The sequence below is a fragment of the Centruroides vittatus genome, unplaced genomic scaffold, assembly GCF_030686945.1.
Source record: "Centruroides vittatus isolate TY-2023 unplaced genomic scaffold, ASM3068694v2 contig_1381, whole genome shotgun sequence".
Taxonomy (NCBI): domain Eukaryota; kingdom Metazoa; phylum Arthropoda; class Arachnida; order Scorpiones; family Buthidae; genus Centruroides; species Centruroides vittatus.
Window position 1 is genome coordinate 1,494,840 of NW_027120867.1, and position 25,837 is coordinate 1,520,676.

Consider the following 25,837-nt stretch of genomic DNA (forward strand, 5'->3'; position numbering starts at 1 on the left):
TGATGTTTTCCACAGGGAGGATTGTTGTCTTGTCTGTGGATCATACAGATAGCACCAGTTTTATCTCTGATGATTAGTCTGTCCATGAGCATTTGATTATTATCTACTGCAGTGATGTTGTCTTCTGAAATTGTCAAGTGCTTAGAGCATGTGGTTAATGTTACCCTAGGTTCCGAGATGGCGACGGGGGAAATTTTTCCCTACGTTGGAGACTGCAATGGGGAAAAAATTTTTCCCTCGATTCAAGATGGCCGTGTTTCCGGCCGCCATCTTGAATTTCTCTGCAGACTTCGCGGACGTTAACCGAAATAAAAAAAAAAAAAAAAAAAAATATTTTTACTCACTTTTCGATGGTGGTTGCCTACTTCTTCCTACTTTTTTTTTCCTTTCCGATCCATTCTTTCTTCGGTTTTGCCAGCTTGGATACTTTCCTTTTCTCTTGGTACAGCTCTTTTCTTCCCTGTTCTTTTCGATTTGGCTGCTCTTTTATTGGTCGATTGGCGTTTCCCTCTGTTCGATTTATTACTACTTGGCCATATAAACGACAGAATGCAACCCCAAGAAATGTGGCCAAAATTACTTTTAAATGTTCCTCCAAAGGCAGAAGTCTTCATTCCGCACTTACTACTTCGCAAGAAACAGCTTTCTCTATTACTCCGATGATATAATTTGCATTTAGAATCGCACGGAATGCAAACGGACTCGGTCGGCTGTATGCCTAATTTTACAGCAAATTTCGGAAATCTCAATGCGTTATCGATACGGGGAGGCAAACCTAGCTCCAAGAAGTCGTCTTCCCTTAACTTGTAGAAATCACGTGTGGTGCAACTCAACCGAAATTCGTCGTTGAAACTCAAATCGGCAAAACTACTCATTATCGAATAATTGGCAATAAACTAAACGCGGGGAGGTGGTGAGGAAAAAAAATGAAATATCGTAACCAGAAAAATAAACAGCAAATATTCCAATACGCAATTCGTCGCAACACTGCAGTAAACGATTCCAACTGGAAACTAGTCGATTTGCATAAAATTGCATTGAAATGAACAGAAATCAGGTCACAGATCGAGCATTTGCATATTCGTTTGTAACACACCTACGAATTTCCCGCCGATATTACTCTTGCATGACGTCACGAAAAGGCTCCCTCTACCGTCGCAAATTTACACACGACCGTCGTCGTTTCGAGGTTACAGGATACTCGGCAACGTCGATCTCAGGGTTGAAACCGAACGAGGAAAAATTCTCAACGGCGTCGACGTCACGACTCTAGGGAAAAAATTTTTCCCCGCCGCAGTCGCCAAGATAGGGAAAAATTCCCACCGCCGCCATCTCGGAACCTAAGGTAACATTAACCGAGCATGTATAGCAATTAGACCTGTTTATCATGACAAAAGTATGTTTTTCTGTTAGGGCTAAAAAACAACGTTAGTTTTAATAAATGTTCCTTAATAATTTGTATTCCTAATATTACCAATATTTTATTTGTATTTGTAATAATTCAGTCAGAAGAGAATGTTCTCTTTACTGGACTGTGTACTGTATTACTCTTCAAAAGCCTGGAAATTACCTAATTCGTGTTACATAAACCAAAAATGAAGGACAGTCAGTGCCAGGCCTGGACTTTTACATGGGCAAAAAAGGTTAATGTTACCCTAGGTCACAAAATGGCGGCGGCTGGATTTTTTCCTCATCCTGGCGACCGCGGTGGGGAAAAATTTTTTCCCTAGAGTCGTGACGTCGACGCCTTGGAGAATTTTTCCCTGTTCGGTTTCATACCTGAGTTCGACGTTGGCGAGTGTCCTGTAACCTCGAAACGGCGACTTTCGTGTGTGTAAATTTGGGACGGTAGAGGGAGCTTTTTCGTGACGTCGTGCGAGAGTAATATCGGCGGGTAATTCGTAGTGGTTTTACGAACGAATATGCAAATGCTTGATCTGTGACGTGAATTCTGTTCATTTCGATTCAATTTTATGCAAATTGCCTACCAGTTGGAAACGCCTGCTGCTGTGTTACAGTTCGGTTGAACAGTCGTATTTCTTTTCATAACGATTTATCGGTTTCGAAATAACTATTAGCGCTTAATATTTGTTATTATTACTTCCTGTATTTGTAAGTATTCCTATTTCTTTTATTGTAATATTTCGCTAAGCGTTAGAAAAACCTCTAATTAGAAATTAAGGAAAGGCTTTGTTTTTTTTTACCTACATCCCAACCTCCCCTCTTTTAGTTTATTACAAATTGTTCGGAAATGAGTGATTTAGTCGATTTGCTTTCCAACGACGAATTTTGGTCGAAATGCACTTGCCGTGATTTTTACAAGTTGATGGAAGGCGAATTTTTGGAGTTAGGTGTACCTCCTCTTATCGATAGCGCATTTAAATTTGCTGCGAAATTAGGAATACAGCCGACCGAGGCCATTTGCATTTATTGTGATTCCCTATGCAAATTATACTACCGGAGTAATAGAGAAAGCTGTTTCCTGCGATGCACGAAGTGCCGTACAATGACTTCAGCCTTCGAAGGTACATTTAAAAGTAAATTTGGTCGCATTTCCTGGGGTAGCATTCTGTCGTTTATATGGAACTATCTTTGTCTGGAATGTACTGCGACGACCTCTGCGATTGCGGCAGGCATATCTAGAAAGGCGGGTGTCGATTGGTCCAATCACATAAGGTTGGTAATGCTTATTGCTATGAGTAATATGTCATCATTTAAAATCGGAGGGCCAAATAAAACAGTGGAGATTGACGAGACTGTCATATGTAAGAGAAAGTACGAGAGAGGGCGTATATTAAAGAGCACGAAATGGGTGGTTGGCGGAATCTGCCGGGAAGACAAGAATTGCTTCGTATGTCAGGTTAACGACAGAACAGAAAATACTTTGAATTGGATCGTGTATAAATACGTAAATTCAGGCAGCACTATAATAACGGACGAATGGAAAGGATACATGCATATTGACGACATCGAAGGGGTAGCAGTCGAACATAGGACAGTAAATCATTCGAAAAATTTCGTCGATCCCAAAACAGGAGATCATACTCAGAATATCGAACGCCTCTGGGGCTATTTAAAAAACAAGAAACACCTGCCAAAACACTATACTAGTGATCTATCTGACTCGTACATGTACTTGTTTATGTATAAGAAATTCTTGAATTGGCCCTCCAGGAAACCAGGCGAGAGATTTCAAATTTTTGCTCAACACTTACGCAACATCTATCCTGGCAGTGGAAAAGTGCCGATTTGGCGCGAGCCCGAAACCGTTCCTTCGGCGCCCGCGGCGATTACGAAGCAGAAAGGAAACAAGAAACAAGAAGAAGGGAAAGATGCCAAAAAGCAGGAAAGTGCTTCCACATCAAAAGAAGGAAAACGCCAATCGACAAATAAAACAGCGGCCGAAGGAAAAAGAACAGGGAAGAAAAGAAATGCACCGAAAGAAAATCTGGAGGTTAGCGAAACCGGGAAAAACTTGGATCGGACAGGAAAGAAACAAAGGAAGAAGTAGCCAACGTTCATCGGAAAGTGAGTAAAAAATTACTTTTTCGCTTTTTTTAATTTGTTATATTTCGGATAAAATCCGCGTATACTGTCGAGCTATTCAAGATGGCGGCCGGTCACGTGGCCATCTTGAATCGAGGGAAAAATTTTTTCCCCGTCGCAGTCTCCAACGTAGGGAAAAAATCCAGCCGCCGCCATTTTGTGACCTAGGGTAACATTAACCGCAAAAAATATACACAAACAAATTTGTTTGAAAAGAAAAATCTGTTACTGTGTGAAAAACCTGAAATAATTACTTTACTGTACATAAAAAGGAAAATATTCTATTTATTAGTCTTTGACCAACTATTTACAGTACGAAATTAGTTAGAAAAAATTCAAATATAAAAACGTACTTTATTAAATCAAAACAAATATACACAAAACTTTCCCAACACTTGGAAAACTTAAAATTAACTTAGAATTATCTTAACTGTCTCCACAAGAATAACAACAAAATATGAAACTGAACTATGTACCGGAATTTTACAAAATATTCTTAAAATTAACTGGCCCAACCTTCACCAAGAAGAAACTTCTAATCTGCCATTCAGATCGAAAGCCTTTTTTCTTAACCTTGCTTGATCTTTAGCTATACCTTGTTTGTTTGTAGTTTGTCTCTCTTCTTATAGTGTTGGAATGGTGATGTTACATTGATACACTCACTTGACCCTATTTACATACTTATATTTAACATTTATGCAACTAGAAATCTTCTTTCCATATGTCATCACCCTCACATAATTTTTTTTAAATTTTTGGTAACAATTTGAGAGGGGAGATCATACTTTTAACTTCTCTTTGGAAGTCTCTCTTGAGATGTCATTTCTGGGTTGTTGATGTATTTGCCTTCAGCAGTTGTCACAGTGAGATGAGATTTGTTTTTTTTTTTATTGTTTAGAATTTTGTCCAGTTGAGGTGTGATAGTTTATCCTTAATGAAATAAAGTGCCCCACAATAAATAAGAAAATGAACTAAAAATAATCCCCAAACAAAATAAAATGGGTCAGAATCAACTCTTTACAACTGCATCTTCATTAGTTGTCCAAAACATTGATGAGGTATGTGCTTTTTACCTTTTTTGTTACCCTCATAAATTAGTTTTTGGCTTGGATTGTGAAGCTATAGGTATGCATGCTCTAATTGCATTATTAATTTGACTAATTATTAATTTGTTGAAAAATTATGAATTAAGATGCAATTTTGTTAAGTAATGATTTTGTGTGACGCTTTCAAGAAAAGTTCTGCTGAGTACCACAATTTTTTTTGTTGCTTGTATGTTGGTTTTAATCTGAAAGGTTAAATAATAAAAAAATTTGGCTTCTCTTATCCCAAATGATCTCTTTGTTTACATATAGTCATGATGTGTTGCATTCCACAAGAAAAATGCATTCTTTATTTCATGAAAATTTTTCTGTTAAAATAGATCTTATCAAGCAGAATTCCAAGTTTTTCTATCTACTCTATTGTTTGGGATGCTGCTAAGTAGATATCAAGCTAAAATATTCATTTTTTGGGCAAAAACACTTTTGTTGTCGTCCAAAACTAATCTAATTACCATATGTGGATCATGTAAAATGGTATGACAGCTGCCATGGAAAATTTAGTAATTTGGCCAACTTGATATCAAATGATTTTTATGCACAGTCATGATGCGATTGATATTTTCTTCATTTACAAATGTTGAGGGGTTGTCTGTGCCAGACAATTCTCAACATTTGTCATTATCTTCTATTAACACATTCCTTTTTCTGAAGTGATGGCACCAATCGAATGTAATTGAATGACTCAGGACATACTTGTTATAAGCCTGTTGTAGCAAAGTTCAAAGTCTTTTTGTCTGATTTCTCCATTAGAACAAAGTTTAGCACTTGCTCTCTGCTCAAACTGAGACGTCTTGCTTCCTTGAAAACAAACTTCAGATGATTTGAGAAAAGTGATAACATGCTACCACTACACTGTATGGTACCTGTTTTGACCGGTATGTGAAATACTACATCATGCAGTGTTGGAATGCATTGCAACATGTTCAGGAAGTGTTACACTAAAGCTGTGTTGAAATTAGTACACTTCCGACATAACAGTAAAAGTGTAGTAAACTGTCTGGGAATATTTTGACTATCATATTATCCACTCTGAACTAATATAGTACTTTCTATTTTGCTGCTGCTTATTATGGTGTTTGCTGAGTACTTGGTGTTTTATGATGAATGCTGTAAGTGGACTAAAAGCATTTGACTTTAATTCATCTTAAAGTTTGTTTTTTCCTATAGTTTGGTATATTAAACACAGAATTCAAAATCAGTATTTTGTTCTTCATTAAATGAAATATTAACATTTTTATGATGTATGTGTATATTTATGAGAATAAAAAATTAGTGAAAGCTTTTTATTCTCATTAATATACACTTATCACAAATATGGACAGAGATAGTGGTAACAAATGAATAAAAATGAATTAATCAATGAATGCACTTTAACAATGGGTAAGATTAAAGAATGTTAACATTTTCAACCTGGTTAATGGACCCAGTTAAGCACAATGGCTTGTTCATCCTTAAGAATTAAAATGATTTAAATGTCATTTCTCAAAAATTTTCAAGGATGAGTTAACCTGGATATCTCTGGTTCCATCCATTACCATCTAGTCATATTGTTGGTGTGACCAAAAACATGATGGATTTGGTTGGAATGACCTCTATGCATGCAGTATGAAAAAATAAAAAAATGAGTACTGCTATAAGCAATTTGAGTTAGACAATAACTTCTGATGTCTCTAAGCAACAAAAATTATGATTTTTATATATAATTATAATTTATAAGGTAAAATCAATATATAAAACAATAGTGGTGAACTAAAGTAAAAATTGGCAACAAAGTAAAAAATTACTGAATGTGCAAACATATCTGGTTGCATTGTACTCTGCAGTATTCTAAATGAATTATATTAACAATTCTAGAGTGTACATGAAATGGGCAAATATATCAAAAAAACAATGGATGGCCACACTAGGCATTTATTATTCTGTGCTTACAATGGTTTTTAATTTATGTGAATTTTAAAACAGCTGCATTCCTATAAAAGTTAACATTTTAATGATTGAATATATGAAATCATTTGTTTGCATATTTAAAATTTACAAGATTTTTGCATGTACTGTTTTATGTCCATATTATATTAAACTCACTGATTTATATTAAACTCACTGACTGAAGTTTTGCACCCAGATAGAATTGTCTGATTACTGTAAAACTCAACATACAGCTATGTCTCAGACAGGTATGTAAATGATTACAGTTGTGGTCTAATGACACACCAGGTAATGCTATTAATATGTTTTATAATCACCACCAACCTATAAAAAGGTTCATGTATGCTCACTGTAATAAAAAGATAACTGCCTAGAAACTTGCAACCTCTTTAAACTTAAAATGATACGATCACTATGCCAAGATAATATCCATTAAAATTAAAAACAAAAACCTTAATAATTCCAGCATTATTTAATAAAAACGTTTTCGACTGTTTTAAACAGCCTTCATCAGTTAAAACGAACTCAAAAACAAAAAGAATGCAGAAAAAATAGAACTCAAGCAAATATTTAAAATTCAAATTAATTCCAAAGTAAAAATGCCGTTCTGGATAAGAAAATAACAAACTGCGCATGCGCAACATATCGGAGTGAGAATAAAAATAAAAATAAAACAAATAAAAAATTGCCACAAAAACCTGTCTATTGCAAGAAAAAATGTTATGTACTGCGGTAAAACGATCTCCAAGCTGTGGACAAAGCATCAGCGTCTCTATGATTAATACAACCAGTGTTAACGTGGGCTTTGTAGATTTCTAGTTTTTCTAAATATTTCAGCATTTGTTTGTTGGTCGTGGCCTTAATAATAGACGTTTTGTCCCAATGAATGTCAACATCTTGATGTTTTAATTAAATTTGTTTAGTAGCTGTATATATGTTAATAGGTGGTTGTCTCTTTAATCCGAAAACATTCGGTAGACTAACTTACAGCTAAACAGGCTTAAAACTAGCGTAAAAAGCGCAATGCTTTCCGAACAGTCTTAAGGATATATTTATAGAACCAAAATTTGATGTAAAATGTTTGTAATACATCCGGAAAAAATAGTAAGTACGTATTTACTTTTAGAAAACTCTATATTAGTTACACAGATCTTTGTAAAAAAATTTTTTATATAAGAAAACTTTATAATTATAGTACTACTGTAAGTACACGGGAAAATAGGAATTAAAAACGAATATGAAAACAGATACCAGTGAGCAATGTATAGTTAATAAGGAGTATACGAAGAACTAAAAAGGTATAAAAAATGTATTTAGTTAAAAATGTTTTTTAAGGAATTTTTTGTAAATCTTATTATGTACGTACTCGCGTCACCCATGTTAATAAAAAACCTTTGTTTCCTGTAGCACTGATGAGGGACCAGGACTCATAAAACTGGTCCGAAATGCATTTGATGAAGAACCAATAAAAAAGTTTTAAGCCTGTTTAGCTGTAAGTTAGTCTACCGAATGTTTTCGGATTAAAGAGACAACCACCTATGTCAACATCTTGATGTTTAGCGAAAGCTGCTAGTACAGTAGTATCCAAGCTTTTATTAATGGAGTATCTATGCTCCTTAAGCCTCTGCTTTAAATGCCTCATAGTTGCACCAACGTATACCAGATCTGAATTAAAACGACGATCCTTTAATGGTATAGAATATACCCCTGTTTTAAAACTCTGGTTTTCTTTTTTCTTGTCGTTTCTTAATAATCGATATATTGTAGGATTACGTCGATATAACAATCTTAAGTTGTTGTTTTTGGCTACTTTCTTAATCATCGTGTGCAAGAAAGGAAAATAATTAAGAATCACTTTTCTCCCTTGATTCATAGGAGGAAGCTGCTGATTTTTTGATAGTAGCGCTCCGCAGTTCCTTCATGAAATCAACAAAAACCAATATGGTTTGACCTTAGCACTAGACCAAGAAAGTGCTTTTAATGTAAATTTCCTTGATCTTTCAATCACATGCAAAGAGGGTCAAATATGGACGGACATTTATAGAAAACCCACCTATCAGCCCATAATTATACCAAAAAATTTTGTCGATCCGATGAATTTTAAATACGCAGCGTTCCATGCCTGGATCAAGCGTGCTCACACGCATTGCACCAGTGTTATTGACACGTATAAGGAACTAAGTTACATTCGTGCTACAGCATTACAACATGGGTATCGGAGTAAGGAGATTGATAGACTTATCGACAGGTTTTAGAGGACAAAACATCAGCAGCTTCCTCCTATGAATCAAGGGAGAAAAGTGATTCTTAATTATTTTCCTTTCTTGCACACGATGATTAAGAAAGTAGCCAAAAACAACAACTTAAGATTGTTATATCGACGTAATCCTACAATATATCGATTATTAAGAAACGACAAGAAAAAAGAAAACCAGAGTTTTAAAACAGGGGTATATTCTATACCATTAAAGGATCGTCGTTTTAATTCAGATCTGGTATATGTTGGTGCGACTATGAGGCATTTAAAGCAGAGGCTTAAGGAGCATAGATACTCCATTAATAAAAGCTTGGATACTACTGTACTAGCAGCTTTCGCTAAACATCAAGATGTTGACATTCATTGGGACAAAGCGTCTATTATTAAGGCCACGACCAACAAACAAATGCTGAAATATTTAGAAAAACTAGAAATCTACAAAGCCCACGTTAACACTGGTTGTATTAACCATAGAGACGCTGATGCTTTGTCCACGGCTTGGAGATCGATTTTACCGCAGTATATAACATTTTTTCTTGCAATAGACAGGTTTTTGTGGCAATTTTTTATTTTTTTTATTTTTATTCTCACTCCGATATGTTGCGCATGCGCAGTTTGTTATTTTCTTATCCAGAACGGCATTTTTACTTTGGAATTAATTTGAATTTTAAATATTTGCTTGAGTTCTATTTTTTCTGCATTCTTTTTGTTTTTGAGTTCGTTTAACTGATGAAGGCTGTTTAAAACAGTCGAAAACGTTTTTATTAAATATTTTTAATGCTGGAATTATTAAGGTTTTTGTTTTTAATAGTTAATTTTCCAGTAGCTATTTTTGTTTATTATCCATTAAAATACTAAAAAAACCTATTGTCTATTGGCATTAAAACACTTTATTAACACAAGCACTTTCAACATTTTTATCAATATCATTTTCAGGTAAAGAACATAGTTTTAGAACAATTCAATTTTAAAAAAGGAACATTACATATTTAAAATGGAAAACGTATTTTGGAATATAACATTAAATAAACTTAAACTAACATAAGTACAATAACAACATGCACATAGAGACAAATTAGTATGGAAAAATAATATTAATAAAAAAAAATAAAATAAACAAATAAATAAATAAATAAACACGTGCATAGAGATAAATCCACATGGAAAACAATAAAAATTACATACAACAAAATGATAAGGGGAGATAACAAATGTTAAATGCTTAAGTTTTTAAAAAGTGATACCTAAATTCCTGGAAGATCCAATGTAGATGTATCACATGGTTTCATTTTTTTCAATAAATAACACCCCCTGATAAAAGTAATTTTTTTGTCACCACAATGCAAAAGTAATGAAGTATCATTCCATTTCGGCACACAATTCTTTTCTACCACATTTCTCAAAAGTTCAGCAGTACAGATATTGCTCTGGTGTTCAGTAAGACAGGTTTGTAATTACTGGATATGTTAAAGGTGTTGCCCTATGTAAAAAACATTTGTATCTGGCTGTTTTAATGGAACCAAATAAACTCCCAATTTTTATAGTGTGGAAAATGCATCTGTCATTGCAGAGTAGCCTGTGCAAAGTTATTTGCGATTTAATTGGATGAATAAGCCCATATTTTTTTTAAATTTTTGTGATGCATAATGAAATGAGCCCTAGGTACAGAATGGAAGGAGATACAAATGTAAGCTTGTCATTTTGTGCAATCAATGCTGTAGGTAGGAAGAGCAACTTACTACCCGGTTCTTGATATGTTTAAATTTTGCATGCATGTATCCCGCTGTGCGTAAATGTGTAACACTTTATGTATTAAGTAGTTAGAAGATGAAAGCAGATAAACTCTTTAAATTAGCTCAGTAATTGCACTGTTAATGTACCCTGGCAGTTGAAAAGGCATAGCGGGTATTATGCAAGGATATAAATTAAATTTATGATGCACGCCATATTTAACACTTGTGGGAGTTCTATAAATTAGCAAATCCAGGAAACTAATCTTGTTGTCTATTTCAGTTTCTATAGTAAAATTAATAGAAAATTATACTGACAACAAAATTGCACAAAGTGTGATAACTTGTCAATGAATCCATCCCATGCTAACAGAACATCATCTATTTACCTGATTTATAAGATTGGGTAATGGGTTATGAGAGAAGCTGAGAACATGTTAAATTCAACATTTCTCATGATTAGCTCAGCTAAAACTGCTTATAATGGAGAACCATAGATATGTTTTGTTTCTGATGGTAAATTTGGCTATTAAAGTACGGCGTGTGATCGGTTAACGAAACAAATTGGATAACAAACACTCTCGCGAAAGATTTTTATATTTGGACAATGAACACCTCACAGAACAAACACAAGAAGAAGCAACTTAAAATAATGAATACCGATTGGTCTTCCCTTGTCTTTGGGCAATAATTTGAAACTTTTCTGAGCTTGGGAGATGTCGACATCAACGCTCAACCTGATATATACTGATCAGATAGTATTCCTCTGAACTTTGAATGAAACTCTCCCTTGTAATTCCAGCTTTTTATTTTTCTGACAGAAACAATTCTTTTATAGTATTCGCGAGACTGTCAGGTGGGCACTCGTTAAGTTTTGTGTTGGTTTTTATTTTTGAAAGGTGAGAGTATAATAGCAAAGGTAGAGTGGGCAGAAGACGTCTGATGTCGCAGGGCAGTATGGCTTGAACAGGTCTATGGTAGGTCGCAGTTCAATCTTATCTAAGAAAGATACAGTATAATCAAGAAGACTCAAGCAGCTAAAGGAGTAACAAAAATCACATCTGAGAAATAAAGAACATTGAAGAGCTCATAATGGAACCTGAAACTGATCTGATGACAAGAAGAATGCCGAGAAACTTGGCAAGATATGTTTTCTTCTGAAAAAGAGGATTAATGCCAATATCTGCTATTAAACATCTTGTGAAGAAGTGGGAGGATGTCAGAACAATGGTCTTAGAATGGCATCCAAACCAGGTTGAGGTACGTGGGATTGAAGATGTTAAATTAATAGGCTTAGGGATCTTTACAATTACAATGCTGTTAATTACTTCAGAAAAATCCTGAAGAAGAGAGAAAAGCAATTGACATCAGACAGATTCTTCTTCAAATGGAAAAAACATGACTAATAAAAATGTGAGACTATGTATGTATGTATTTTTATTATTACATATAAATAAACGTAGTAAGAAAGTATATATGTTTTTATTTTTTGGGGTCTCCAGAACGAATTATTCAAATTTCCATAAAAACCTATGGTAAATCGATAATCGGTTAACGAACAATTCGGATAGCAAACAAAGTGTTGGAACAGATTATGTTCGTTAACCAATCACCCACAGTAAAAATAATTGTGTTCTATTATTAATAGTGATGTAACGAATAGTATATTCAGCCTCAGCCTAATACCAAATATTCGGCTAGGAGCGTGGCCGAATACAGAATATTTGGCCAGGAGTGTGGCCGAATGCCCTGAATATTCGGCCAAACTATTCGGCTTGATTAACGCACGTACAAAAATTGGCACGCAAACCGCATTATGGCAAGGATCGCGAACCCTGCTCTCTATTGGCCTGCTGTCACTACGATTTTTTCTTCCAGTAGGTCTAAATTATGTAAATTAATTAATTAAATTATAATTATTAAAGTTAATATGAGATGGACCTTAACATCTACCTCTAGTGCCAAATTGGTTTATATTTTATGTAATAGCCGTAAATAGCCCGATATGATTCAGTTTTTGTTTTTACTATGTATTTGTAGACTGAATATACTTTAGTGGGGGCATATGGTCTAGTTTCTCCCCAGTTGTGGAATAGTTCAAATATATTATTGGGGGTTTTGTGAAGTTTTGTGATATTTTGTTGCTATTGTTTTTGTCAATATTTTAAAAATTAACGTGATTTCAAATGTTATCTTTTGCATATAATGAGAAATGCCCATTTTTTCTCTATATATAAAAAAAATTATATATTAGTTACTCATCTTCTGGAAATAGATAAATAATTCTATCATTAAATACAATAAGTTTCAATAAAACATTCCGTAAATCATTTTAAAATATCGTAAAAAATATTAAAATATACGCGAGTACGAATATAACATAATTTACTAAACAATAACATTAATGCCGATACATTCTAACCTACATGCCATCAATGCCATAAGATATCGGGCTAGATAAAGGCTATAATATTATTTAATTACGAAATAATTTAATACTAGAGTTAGATGCTATTTCTTATTTAATTTATAGTTTAATGTTCAGCATTAATAAAAGTTACCAAAATGATTAATTTACTGTGTTTTTGTTATTTCTTACTCCCGTTTTTAAGTATTCGGTATTTGGCCAAATAGTGATTTAAATATTCGGTATTCGGCCGAATACCGGGTAGTAACCGAATATTTGTTACATCACTAATTATTAATAATAATGCATTACATATTTCTAATACTTGCAGTTGCACAAATTGTTTTTTCAGTAACAAGGTATTAGCTGTACAACATTGATTTTGTAAAGTCGAAACATATTGGTTGGATAGCGATTTGCATAACATTTTACTAATTCCTGCTTTTGCTTTCATAGCTGAAGAAACTACTAGTTCTAATGGTGGAATTATGGGTTTAAAGAATTTTGATAGTGCTTTTTCCAAAAAATATGTGGAGTAGGTACATTTATTTAACTAAGGAGGTAATGGCCAACTTGGTTTGTAGGCTTTTATTTCAAAGGAAAGTCTGTTTCTTAGTATTTTAATGGCTCTTTAAGCTTTTAAGCAGCAAAAACTACTTAACTGTTTTAGAAATTTAACCATTATAGAATATTTTGTAAACTTGAAGATGGTCTTTTAATAAGACCAAAAATGTTAGTTATAATGTAATACCAATATATGTAAATTAGTGCTATTTTGAAACTCATCTTAAATAAAAAGTTGTTTTGATAAAGATTTCAATTTTAAAGGTCGGTCAAAAAATAATTTTTATACTATGCACATTTTTATTGGGAAATGTAAGTTATTGTATTTTGTTGAAGTTCTTAGGGAAACTAAACTCACCCAAATCATCCCATTTATACTTTACATTTAAACTTTAAAATTACATTTGTTTTACAACAACTGGCAGTTGTCCTCACAGTTGATTAAAAACTAAGTCAGACATGGGAGATACATGTTTGTTGAGTGCAAGGAAGATACATGCATGATTTGGAGAGTTGAGTGAAAATCAACTCTCCAAATCATGCAAAGATTCTGAAAAAATGAAAAAACCCTAATCAATGAAGACAAAGTAACTGTTCAGTGTATCTTCAAAGTCTATTGTTTACAAAACAGAAAACTTTTCACTACAGCATGCCAAAACAAGAAAAAGTAGATTTTGCTTGTTGTAACATGTAAAATGGTTTCGCCATAGGGGCCGTCCATAAATTACGTAAGGTATTTTGGGGTGGGTGGGGGTCAAGAATTTCTTATGATTTCTTACTCGGGTAGGGGGTAATAGATCTCGTCTTACGTAATATTCTTATTTTTATTTTTTGATCACGTTGAGTGGTGGTGTTTTGAATTTGGCTTCAATTTGGCGGTTTCTATTAAGAACGCTCGTTGTACTAACACCGTCTCGTGTGACGTGATAAAATAATAACGCTAGCAGACTCATGCTCTACACATTTTTTATCATGGGAGTAAAGCTGTGTGGTGGTTTCTCTGATAACAGAGCCAAGAGAATCTTCATCATCAGACATATTTTAGAAGACAGTTCCTTTTATGACTTCTGTAGAGTAGAACTATTGATATGGTTTCAAAATAAGGTAATAGCATAAACTGCATCCATAATATTATATACAGATAACATTGCATTTTAAATTCATTAGATTTTGAACAAAAGTTCCTTTATAGATTGTCTTCAAATTTTGAATTGTTTCATGATCCATAGACTAGATTGATTAATGATGTAACATTTCCAGAGAGATATTGTGTATGATAAGTATGTTTTTGATAATAAGCTCAGATGTGAGTGCTAACTCAGACTAATAGGTGAATTTAATAGTTCAAACCCTATAAGACTGGAATAAAGTATGTCAGAAAAAATGCCAACCAATGAACCTTATAAATGAAATTTCAGTATAGTTTATATTGGAGTTTTATTTATAAGGTTCATCAGTTGGCATTTTTTTCTGTGAATTTAATGTCTACCTGAGATCTAAAGTATTGATACAAAACGAATGATTATAGACAGTACTAAAAAATTTATAATAATAAGCATATAATTCACAGATGATTTAATGTTTTCTATAGTTTATTTATATAAGTATTTTTTATTTCTTGTTTAGCAAACCAGGGAGACCGAGAATACCATTGGAAAAAACATATGCAGTAAGTACATATTTGAAATTATGATTGCATTCATAACTTCTGATTTACCTTTGAATTTATATTGGATTAAATATTTCAGTTATCTAGACTTGTGCTTCTCAAACCAAGAGACCATGAACATTTAAATACAGGTATATATATTAAATATCCCTTGTACAACATGATTTCACTCTAACACTGTTTTAGAAATCCTCCATACAAAATTTCATAATTTTTAAGTGTAAACTTCATTATTCAATATATTTTTTATTCAAGTAAGCACACGTGTCGTCTCAAATTTGCCCACGGATTTTAGAATGATGGCATTAGTTTTTTGTTTCGTATAACACGGATTCGCCAAACACTGCACTTTTTTGAAATGTATTTACCATGTTATACGAGGGATACCTGTATTTTAAAAATGATTTTCAGTGTTTTGGTTTTAATGCATTCAATTTAGATTTTAAAAAATCACTATAAAATGAAAATTTATTTCTTATGAATTAAAAGCATTAATAATTAAAAACAAAAAACCTTGATAATTCCAGCAAAAAATATTTAATAAAAACGTTTTCGACTGTTTTAAACAGCCTTCATCAGTTAAAACGAACTTAAAAACAAAAGAATGCAGAAAAAGAACTTTAACAGAATTTTAAATATTTGCTTGAGTTCTTTTTCTGCATTCTTTTGTTTTTAAGTTCGTTTTAACTGATGAAGGCTGTTTAAAACAGTCGAAAACGTTTTTATTAAATATTTTTTGCTGGAATTATCAAGGTTTTTTGTTTTTAATAGTTATTTTCCAGTAGCTATTTTTGTTTATTGAAAAGCATTAATTTTCTTTGACACTAAAAAATTTAAGAATGATTTTGTCCATTCATGGTTATAAAGCATTTCTTGATATTTGATTGCCAGTAACTAATTAATGCAATTCATTTAGAATATTTTTGTTAACAATGTGTGTATGCTAGTATAAATATGTTATAGTCAGCTAATGAAAAGAAAAGTTGTGAGTGGGAAAGTCAATTTTCCAAAAATTGGGAAGCAGATTTAAATGTATAATAAAAAATGCTTACTGGAACTAAATCTGCTAATTAAATCTATTTCACATCTTTAATGTGTCCAGCATATGGTTAAATTTTTATAAAAACGTTTTTGATCACTTTTAGAGATCTTCGTCAGTTAGATTACAAAGAACGAACAAAAATTTTTGTTCGTTCTTTGTAATCTAACTGACGAAGATCTCTAAAAGTGATCAAAAACGTTTTTATAAAAATTTAACCATATGCTGGACACATTAAAGATGTGAAATAGATTTAATTAGCAGATTTAAAACTTATCATATGAATAAAAATACTGTATGATAATAAATATAAATCTAGAAGCTATGAAATGTTTTAATTAGATTTTTGGAGCCTTGACAGCAAAAAGTTTGGACGCATTAATTTAGAAAGATAATTTTCAATTTTAACTCATTGTAGCTATAATTTTAAAGTATTATAAAATGGAAATTAAATAAATTTATTTTTATTTATTTTTCTTTCTTAGCTATAGAATAGTTATTTTAAAAAAGCAAATTTTTATGGATTTTAGATTATAGAAATTTAAATATTAGACTTTCAATAACCAAAAAACTAGCAAAATATTTGTAGAATGCTGACTTTTTTTTTTTGGTTATTGAGAGTAGTATTTGTATTTATAGCCATTACTCAGTGATTGTTGATTATACAGGTTGTTTTTAAATATACAGTAAACTTGCTTTGTTGTTAATCTGTTCTAGAGATTCCATATCGTGTTTTGAAAATATTGTATCAATATTGATTGTAATATGAGTCTAATAATACATTGATATTAATATTTGATAATCTATTGATAATTTTAAAAAGCTTTAAAAGAAATAGATTTTACCTGGAGTAAATTGTTTTTCCTATATCAATTAAAATGATAAATACAAGTTATTCAAAATACTTACATTGCATCATTGATTGCCATATTTGTCATATGTGTTTGCTCACATGATCCAAATGACAGTAATAATAAATCTCTCATAAAGTAAACATATTTATTTATGAATGTCAAAATATATTTTTTAAATGAATATTTGAAATTTCTTCTACTTTTATTCTGTTTATTATTTTATGAAAATCAATATATACTAACGTTTAAAATAATATTTTATATATTAAATTTATTTTTATTTTCGATTCAGACTACAAAAATTATATTGAAAATAATTGTAAAATTTTGAAATGGTACCAGGTTTCATGAGGTTTTATAATTGTAAAATTGGTTTATAAGTGAAATGCATAAACAAAAATATCTATAGTATATTAAAAACATAAAGAAATATTGCTTACCTGTGTGAATATGACAAAGTAAATTATGACTAAATTGAGTACTGATAAGTAACATTTTGAATTAACAATATTGAATTAGATAAACACAAACTTTAGCTATATTTGCATTTGTTTACTGATAGAAATTACAATGACAAATAGTATTATTATTGATTTTAAAACTTATACTATATCTATGGAGATATAACAAGCAATACGGGAAAGAAAACATTCTATAATATCTTTATTTTTACTTCAAAATTGAATTAATGCAATAGTCTAAAGATTTAATTTTTTAATCTTGTCTTCATATCATTATAGGTTGATTAACAATTTATCTGAAATGGTTTGATAATTGGAAGAAGTATTGATGCAGTATTTCATCATAATTTGTTTTGTACAAATCACTACTATGGATTTTATGTATTATTAATTTTTGTATTAAGAAATTTGGGACTTTAAATTATATTTTCTGGAGCTGTTTTAATTGTTTAGAGTTGTTTTATAATTATTAGTAAATTAAAGAATAGAAGTAATAATGTACAATGCAAATGGTTCTTTAATTAAAATATAATACATAATTTATATAAGTATTATTTTATATTAAATAATATAAAATAAATGATTATGCAAAAATAAAATATTTGGAACTTCAAATAAAAATCATAAGCTGGATCTTCTAGAATCATTCATAAATATAAATTTGAACATTAAGACGAAGAGTTTGAATAAAGCAAACTTATGTGCATGTGCTCCCCGTGTCAATTTTATATACAATGGAACACTAAATATCGTTGAGAATTTTTAGAAGGGTCTAAAAATGTTTGATTTTCTGCATAAATGCAAAAAAGGCATCTAAAATAGTACAGTAGAAGCCGAGTTCTTTGGGGTAATCCTTAACCCTCTCTCTCTCACCCCCGCAGTGGGAATTTTGAAAAGTCCCTTCTTAATGTGTATTCTCATGACGTACCCTAACTGTGTACTAAACTTCAACTTTCAACTCCTAACCATTTGGGCTCTGCACTTATTATTATCATCATTATCAATCCATCTCAATTTATATTATAAGATGATGATTAATTTCTAGTTGCAAGTGCTATATCTTTGATTCGTAAGGTGTGTTTTAATTTTTTTATGCAATTCAAGAAATGCATAAAAATGAAATGCATTTTTTAAATAGTATATATTAAAATGGCAAAACCAAATATATCTAGTTCCAAGTTTATATGTCATTAATTTAAAGTTTTTCTGTAACTCTATGTATTTTTCTCATTTAGGCAAACTAAGCCAAATGAATTTGAGTTAAATTTAATTTTATATTATAATATTGAAATATTACTGGAAATTTCATAATATTGCAATTTATGTAACCAGATATATATACATAAATTGTAGTTTAGAACAAAATGTAGCTGAAATTTGATCCATAACCAATAGGCCTATCCCAGCAATGATGACAACAAACAATAGCTTTATGATTTGTGGAAGAAAAGGTCTAATAATTCTATTTTGTATCCTACTATAAAATCTTAATGAATAGTTACACTAAAACAAAACTGCAGTATAATGCTGGAAAATAACCTTTTAGATAGCATCAACAGGCTATAAGGAAAACACCAAAGACTAATTCAACTAAATAGTAAACTGAAAATAATGCTGGTATTTGTGATACAACCAGAATAAATCAGGTGTTACGGAACTAGAATGGACTAGCTTCAGATACAGGAATTGGTCATTAAAATACCAGTGATCAATTAAATACAAGTGATTTTTGGGCTATATTTTAGTTATCAATTAACTAATATGGTATTTAATGATTGCATATGATCTTCAAGTTTGTTTATTTATGTATATGTAGTGAACATATATAAAGAAACAAACCTGAACACATGATGTACTGTGCTGAAATTTATATATTTGATTCATCTCTTCTTTTTCTTATAAAACAAAAGGAAGAAATGGAGTCAGATTTATAGATAAGAAAAAGTTTGTAAGAACTGTTATGAAATGTAATGTTGTAAGTTAATGCTTGATTTGCAGATTCTTATATGAATGCATATTAAAATAACTATTGCTTAGATTTGTGCATCAAAACAGATGCAAAAAATAAAATTGTTCATTTCTATTGCCAAGTAGAAGCAGAAATTGATAGAACATGCAAACGTGATACAATGATAGTGTCAAATAATTGGAATACAGAAGTACAAAAATCCATGGTTGGTAAATATGAGTTTCACAACAGAAGTGAAACTGGTGACAAATAATTTTCTTATTCCTTATTTCAACAATGCAATTGATGATTGCGCACACAGACTTCATCTACTGGATTATAAAACATCAAATCGATTATATCTGTAAAATAAAGGATGAAAACCTCAATATTATTAACAAAGATTAAATCTGGAGCCAACTGTACTGTAGCTATTAGTTTGCAAATTTGTTAAAATTGTATAACAGCAAGCTAATTTGGAGTGTAAAAAATATGATGATAAAAACATTCTAATTTATTTATTTATTATATGTTACAGATTGTTACAGATATTTGTTAATAGTTTTATGTGACCGGCAATGACCACTTATAATAACAAAAACATCATCTCATTAAAAAGCAATAAATAGTAAAAAAAAAAATTAAAAATAGCAACACACTAAAGTTTTAAGTAAAATAGAAAATGCAAAGAACACATGAAAATCAATGACAAGTAATAGATAGAATATAACTTTCAATTCAAGCAATAGACTAAACAGCAGCAAAGAATTTTAAAACAAGAAATCATAAAGTGAGGACTTTTCTAATTGCCTCACAATGAGGACTGCCTGATTAAGAAAGGTACCATTTAGAAACATCTAGACATAAATTAGAATGGATTATGCCTGTCGTATTGTGATTAACACAAGCAGGAACTCTCAAACTCAGTTTATTAGCATAGCATTCTCCCTGAAACTGTTGAAAATTTTGACTGTACTTTATTTTTCAATTCATTTATGTAAAACAGGGAAGTCCAATCTGATGGCATACCAAGCTCTGTTTGATTTTATATCAGTAGAAGCTAAAATGAAATCCATGTAGCAAATAAAATAAAAAGATTACCCAGAAATAAACCTTGTGAAATTCCACATAAGGGAGAAAAAGGATAAAATCCAAAAGTTGTCTAGTTTAACAGTAAAGGATTATACAGTATTATGCAGTTATTAAGCCAACAAAGAATATTAGGAGGTTGGTACAGAATCAAAGTCTGTTGGATGTGTAGATAAACAAGTATGTTTTTTTTTAATTTTATTTATAATCTGAAACCATGCCTCGTACTTTGTTGCTTCAAACACAATTGAGTGTTACAAATTAAGACACTTGGCGGTTTTTTCATTTTTTATTCAGTTGATCTTTTATCAACTGTCTTAATTTGTAACACTCAATTGTGTTTGAAGCAACAAAGTATGTTTTTTGTTTCTCTGTTTAAAGTTGTCTAAAATAAACAATTGAATATATAAAAGATAATACTTGTAGAATGGTTATTTAATGAACAGTCGGTAAGGTGAAATTCTACCATAAACTAAAGGATAAATATAATCAAACAAGCAATGTTAAAATATTTTTAACATAGAAGATGAGATTGATATTGGCCTATAAGTAGTAATATTGTTTTTTTTGGACTGACAATTAAAATGGAGTTTATCTGCCAATCAGAAATAAGGGCACAGGTAAGCAATTCAGAAAAAATTTGAGGGAGCGTAGAAGCTGCAATGGAAATAATGTTAAAAAAATTGGACTATTTTTAATTTGATAACTTTGAAATGGCTTTACTAAAATGGTTAAATGAAAAGGCAATTTTCAATTATTGATGAGAAATGTATCTTAGAGGAGTAAACTTTACATGAAAAATTTTAGACTCTAAACTACTGTTCTATCACTTTATTCATCTTCCTCTGATAATGAATCTAAGATTAAAATATTCATAATATTTATTGACACTCAAATTAAAATTTTTTCTAAATAGTCCTGTATATTGTATAAATATTGAGGATTCTTAGTATATTTTCTTATTTGCCATTGCATATGCATGTGGTTTCTTAGGATTTTCAGTTCAGATAAAAACTAACAACAGCAATTCTAATCTAATCTTTTTAATCAGCCTAATCAGTCCCTTCAACTTTGTTTTTCAAATTAGCACTTTGTAATCATAACGTTTTGTAATTTGAGTTTCTCTTTTTGTAAATTTTGTTTTAAGTAAGCTTTACAAAAAAATCAATGGTTACATCATCAAATGGTAAAAGCCAAATTTTTTCCCAGTTATTTTTCTAAGTTTTATCTTGTTTGGACATGTTAAAAATAAATGTGTTATTTCGAACTGTACTTTATTGAGATACAGTGCTTAAAAGAAAAAAATCAGTACAGTAGAGAACCGAAAATCGGAATCAATTGGGGACTGGGGTTGTTCAGATTAGGGATTTGTTTCGATTACGGTCTATGTACGAAAAAATATATTAAGCTGTCCGATGTTCAAATTTTTCTCCGTTGCGTGTCGCTTCGTGTTGAATTTTCGTCTGATTTTAAGCCTAACGAAAATTTTTATAATAATAATCGAGGCTATCATATCGTTAAAAATTATTTCTTTATTTTGTACAAACAAAATAAATATATTGAAGAATATAAAAACATGAAAATTATACTTTAGAAGTAAATTTAGTATCAAAAATGTTCGATTCGGCACGACACGGTCCGACTGAAAATCGTGCCGATTACCGGCGATTCCGATTACCAGGGTGCCGATTTACGACTCTCTACTGTACTAGTTTTTTGACATTGGTTAGAGCAGGGGTTTTCAACCTGTTCTGTGTATCCCTTTTAAGAAATTTTTTCCATTGCCTCCTTGTGTGCATATAGATTATTTTTTAATACATTTTTTTACACTTTACTAGTTTGAAAATTGTAGGCATGTACAATATGTATGAAATTTGTTCATTGACCTCAGTGGAAAACTCTGGGCTAGAGTTTGTAGAACAATAAAGCTGTTAGATGTAACAAACTGACTTAGTTGCAAAATTGAATCTAGGAGTTGGACACATGTAAAACTTGACAAATTTGAAATTAACTCATTTGCTTTGATTTCAATGAAGAAAGTTTGGTTTTAATTTCAAAATTACCAACTAGATTATGGTATTTAATATTGTAATTTGGTGGTTTTATTTATTATTATTTCTGTTGTTGAAACAATAAATATTTCATAAAACTACAAATTTTTAATTGAAAATCTCCTGGTCATATAAACTTTCATGCTGTCAAGACGGTACAGGCAGTTAATACATAAGCACACAGTTCTAGGGTCCCAGGATTGAATTTGGACATGTCAAAAAAATAAACCAAGTAATTTTATGGATGTGATCTATTCTGGATATGATGGGTCTCATCCCTCATCACCTGGAAGCCCATTGTGGGCTGGAAAATAAGTGTTCTTAATACCCATAGGGCAAAAAACAAGAAAATTTTCAGTTTCTTTAAAGCCAAATGATTGCCAGATTAGATTGGGCTAAATTAGTGCTTAATTAGGCAATTGATTGGCCTCAATATAGCTATTGGGTTTAAAAATGTTTATATTTCCAGTTTTCAGTGTGCATGTCAACTATGTTAACTAATCATTCAGCATGCCAGTGTATAAAGAGCTTACTGTAAGAGAAAGTAATTTTGCAAGTTGGAGTGAACATTGTTGGTGTGGTGTATGCCTAACAACTGCATTGACAATGATGATGATATTAATGTCATAAGCATGTGGTCAGCATTAAAGTCAAAAAATGTGCCTCTGGTAATGATGTGTGTTGTGTTTTTCAACTTGTCACATGACTTTGGGAAAACTGGAAGCAGTGTGCTTTATACTGTATTTTTGTGGAATGACCAGCATGCCAGAAACCCCGGCATGTTACTGGCATGTCGGTTAAACTGCAACTAAAATATAAAATTAATCAGATCTAACAAACCTACTTGTTAATTAAACATTCATCTGAGTACAATAGAATAATTACATTGTAATTTGACTGACTTGTAAACAAAAACTTTCTTCCTGATTTTAAGACAAAACAATTAACAATTTATTGTCCTTAGTACTAGTAAATTAGTTATCTATACTGACTTTAAAAATAACACCTTTCTCTCAAATTTCACACAAAGCAGATGTTAATGTGTAAGCTGAGATAATTTACAGTGAATTTCTTAAATTTAATGTTTTATTTTTGCATTTTTGAATCAAATAACAATAAAATACACAAAAAAAGCACTTTTGGAATTCCATGAGTATTTTACATCATTAGAAAGGATACAAAATGAAGAAATTAAACGTATAATCATAGTTTATGATGTAATGCTCACAGTTTCACAATTGTAGAATAAAAACTTCTTCATTTTTTTAATGTGCCCTCTAGAGAGGGATGTATAACATCACTTAAACAGCATGTCAGTTTTTACTATATGGAAATATCTGATTTCATGATTTCCCCAGATAGACTGGCATACCGGTCATTCTGTGAAAATACAGTACTAAACATTGTAATGTAATTTGGCTGCAGTTTGAAAAAATTGTAGACCAGACCTATAAATTTTCACTGTCATCTATCTGTTTGTTCTTCCTTAATCTCAAGAATAGAGTTATATAGATAGAGTTATATAGATGAAAGTTGAGACCAGATATGGAAAGCTTAGGGGTGAGAGGCCCTGATTAACTATATATGAACACTGGCATGCAGGAAAAGTATGATGTACAGGGGCAAGACACTACTAATTTGAGATGGAGAGTATATATTTTAAATTAAACAAATTAAAAATATGAAAAAATTTGCATCCTGGCATTGTAATGATGTCACAATAAATAATTGATAGCATACTCTAAGAACCAATGACCGCTGTACGACGAAAAAACAAACAAAAGAAAAATTCACAACTAACATTTTCAAACTCCCCCGAGTTCTTCAGGTGTAAACGAATGTCTGATGGAAGGTTAAAGCTTTCGAAATACAAACATTCGATGAATCGTTCGAATGTTCGTTTTGTATTGTGTATTGTGTATTTTAAACAGTTGTATGACAGCTTTTTTTTTGTATCATGATTCTGTCATTAGACTATGACGGAATCATGATACAAAAAAAAGCTGTCATACAACTGTTTATCAGTGTTACAGAAAACAATTTATTTTGCAAATAATTTTGACAGTACATAACTGTCATCTTTAGGCAATATTGTTCATAGAGAACAGAATGTTTGAATTCAAGAAATAGACCATTTGTGTGACTTAGCTTTTTGTATTAGTATTTGATATCTAAAGTTAGTTATATTTTATTACCATTTATTTATGAATTTTATTACCATTGAAGATATGGAAGATATATCTTCACTCTGAAAATATTGTAGTGTATAGTGATTATTGGTCTGGTATTTTTATTGATATTACTTGCCCATAATCTGCAACCTACATATGAGGGAATTCCTTCTGTTTTTTTTCCTCTAAATCTTTACCATCATGAAAAATGATGCTGTGCCAGAAGACATAAGATAAATTGAAATTGCACAGACTAGAATTTTGCTATAAGAAGGTATTTCTGCTCCATATATTAGATGTTTGTTATTTTTCAAAAGGGATGGGGCATAAAGCAGATGATAGCCAAAGAAATTTTTGGAATTTTCATGGCCAATATAAAATTCCTATATTCAAAGGTTTTTACATTTAGAGAAGAATTAAAAAACATTAAGAACATTGCTTCTTCTTTGAGAAGAATGGAATACTGACAATAATCAAAACTGTGGTTGACTAATAGACTAGGAATATCTGACATATCAGGAAAAAGCCAGTTTTCAGTTATTATAAAAAAGTTGTAATCATCTTTTTACAGATCATGCATTTTGTAAAAAAGGAGGTGAGTTGTGTATGGGGACACAATTGAAATCATTTAAGGCGTGAATCCATTTTTGTGTTATTAGAAGAATGGTAAGATTGTGTAAATAAATATATAAAAGACAACGTTTAACAAAATGAATGGTGACATGAATGACAACGTTGAATGGTAAGATGTAAATGAATGAAGTCTAGGGGATTGTCACATTCTGTGAGATATGCAGAGGGTCGGGTTTATCCTCGCTGACCACTTACACTGCATGGGTTGGCAAAACCCGATCTCGTTGTCGTTTCAGATGGCTAGGAGGGCAAAAAGGGGAGTGGGGAGGTGCGTCGGTAAGTCGACAGGCATCTTGGATTGACAGGAGACAGGTTAACAAATAAAACATTTATTGAATAACTAGAATAACATACAAGGCGATTACAAACTATTCTATGGTACTATGCGG

At 31.4% G+C, this 25,837-nt stretch overlaps 1 protein-coding gene across 3 annotated transcripts in view; it reads left to right on the forward strand.

Moving 5' to 3' along the window:
* The window catches only part of LOC136990909 (ataxin-2-like), a 97,825-nt gene that overhangs the window by 13,741 nt on the left and 58,247 nt on the right, over positions 1-25,837 (forward strand). For all 3 annotated transcript variants that reach the window (XM_067289369.1, XM_067289371.1, XM_067289370.1), the window contains exon 2: positions 15,160-15,202. In XM_067289369.1, coding sequence (XP_067145470.1) covers positions 15,160-15,202 — 43 coding nt within the window. The remainder of the gene's footprint in view (positions 1-15,159; positions 15,203-25,837) is intronic.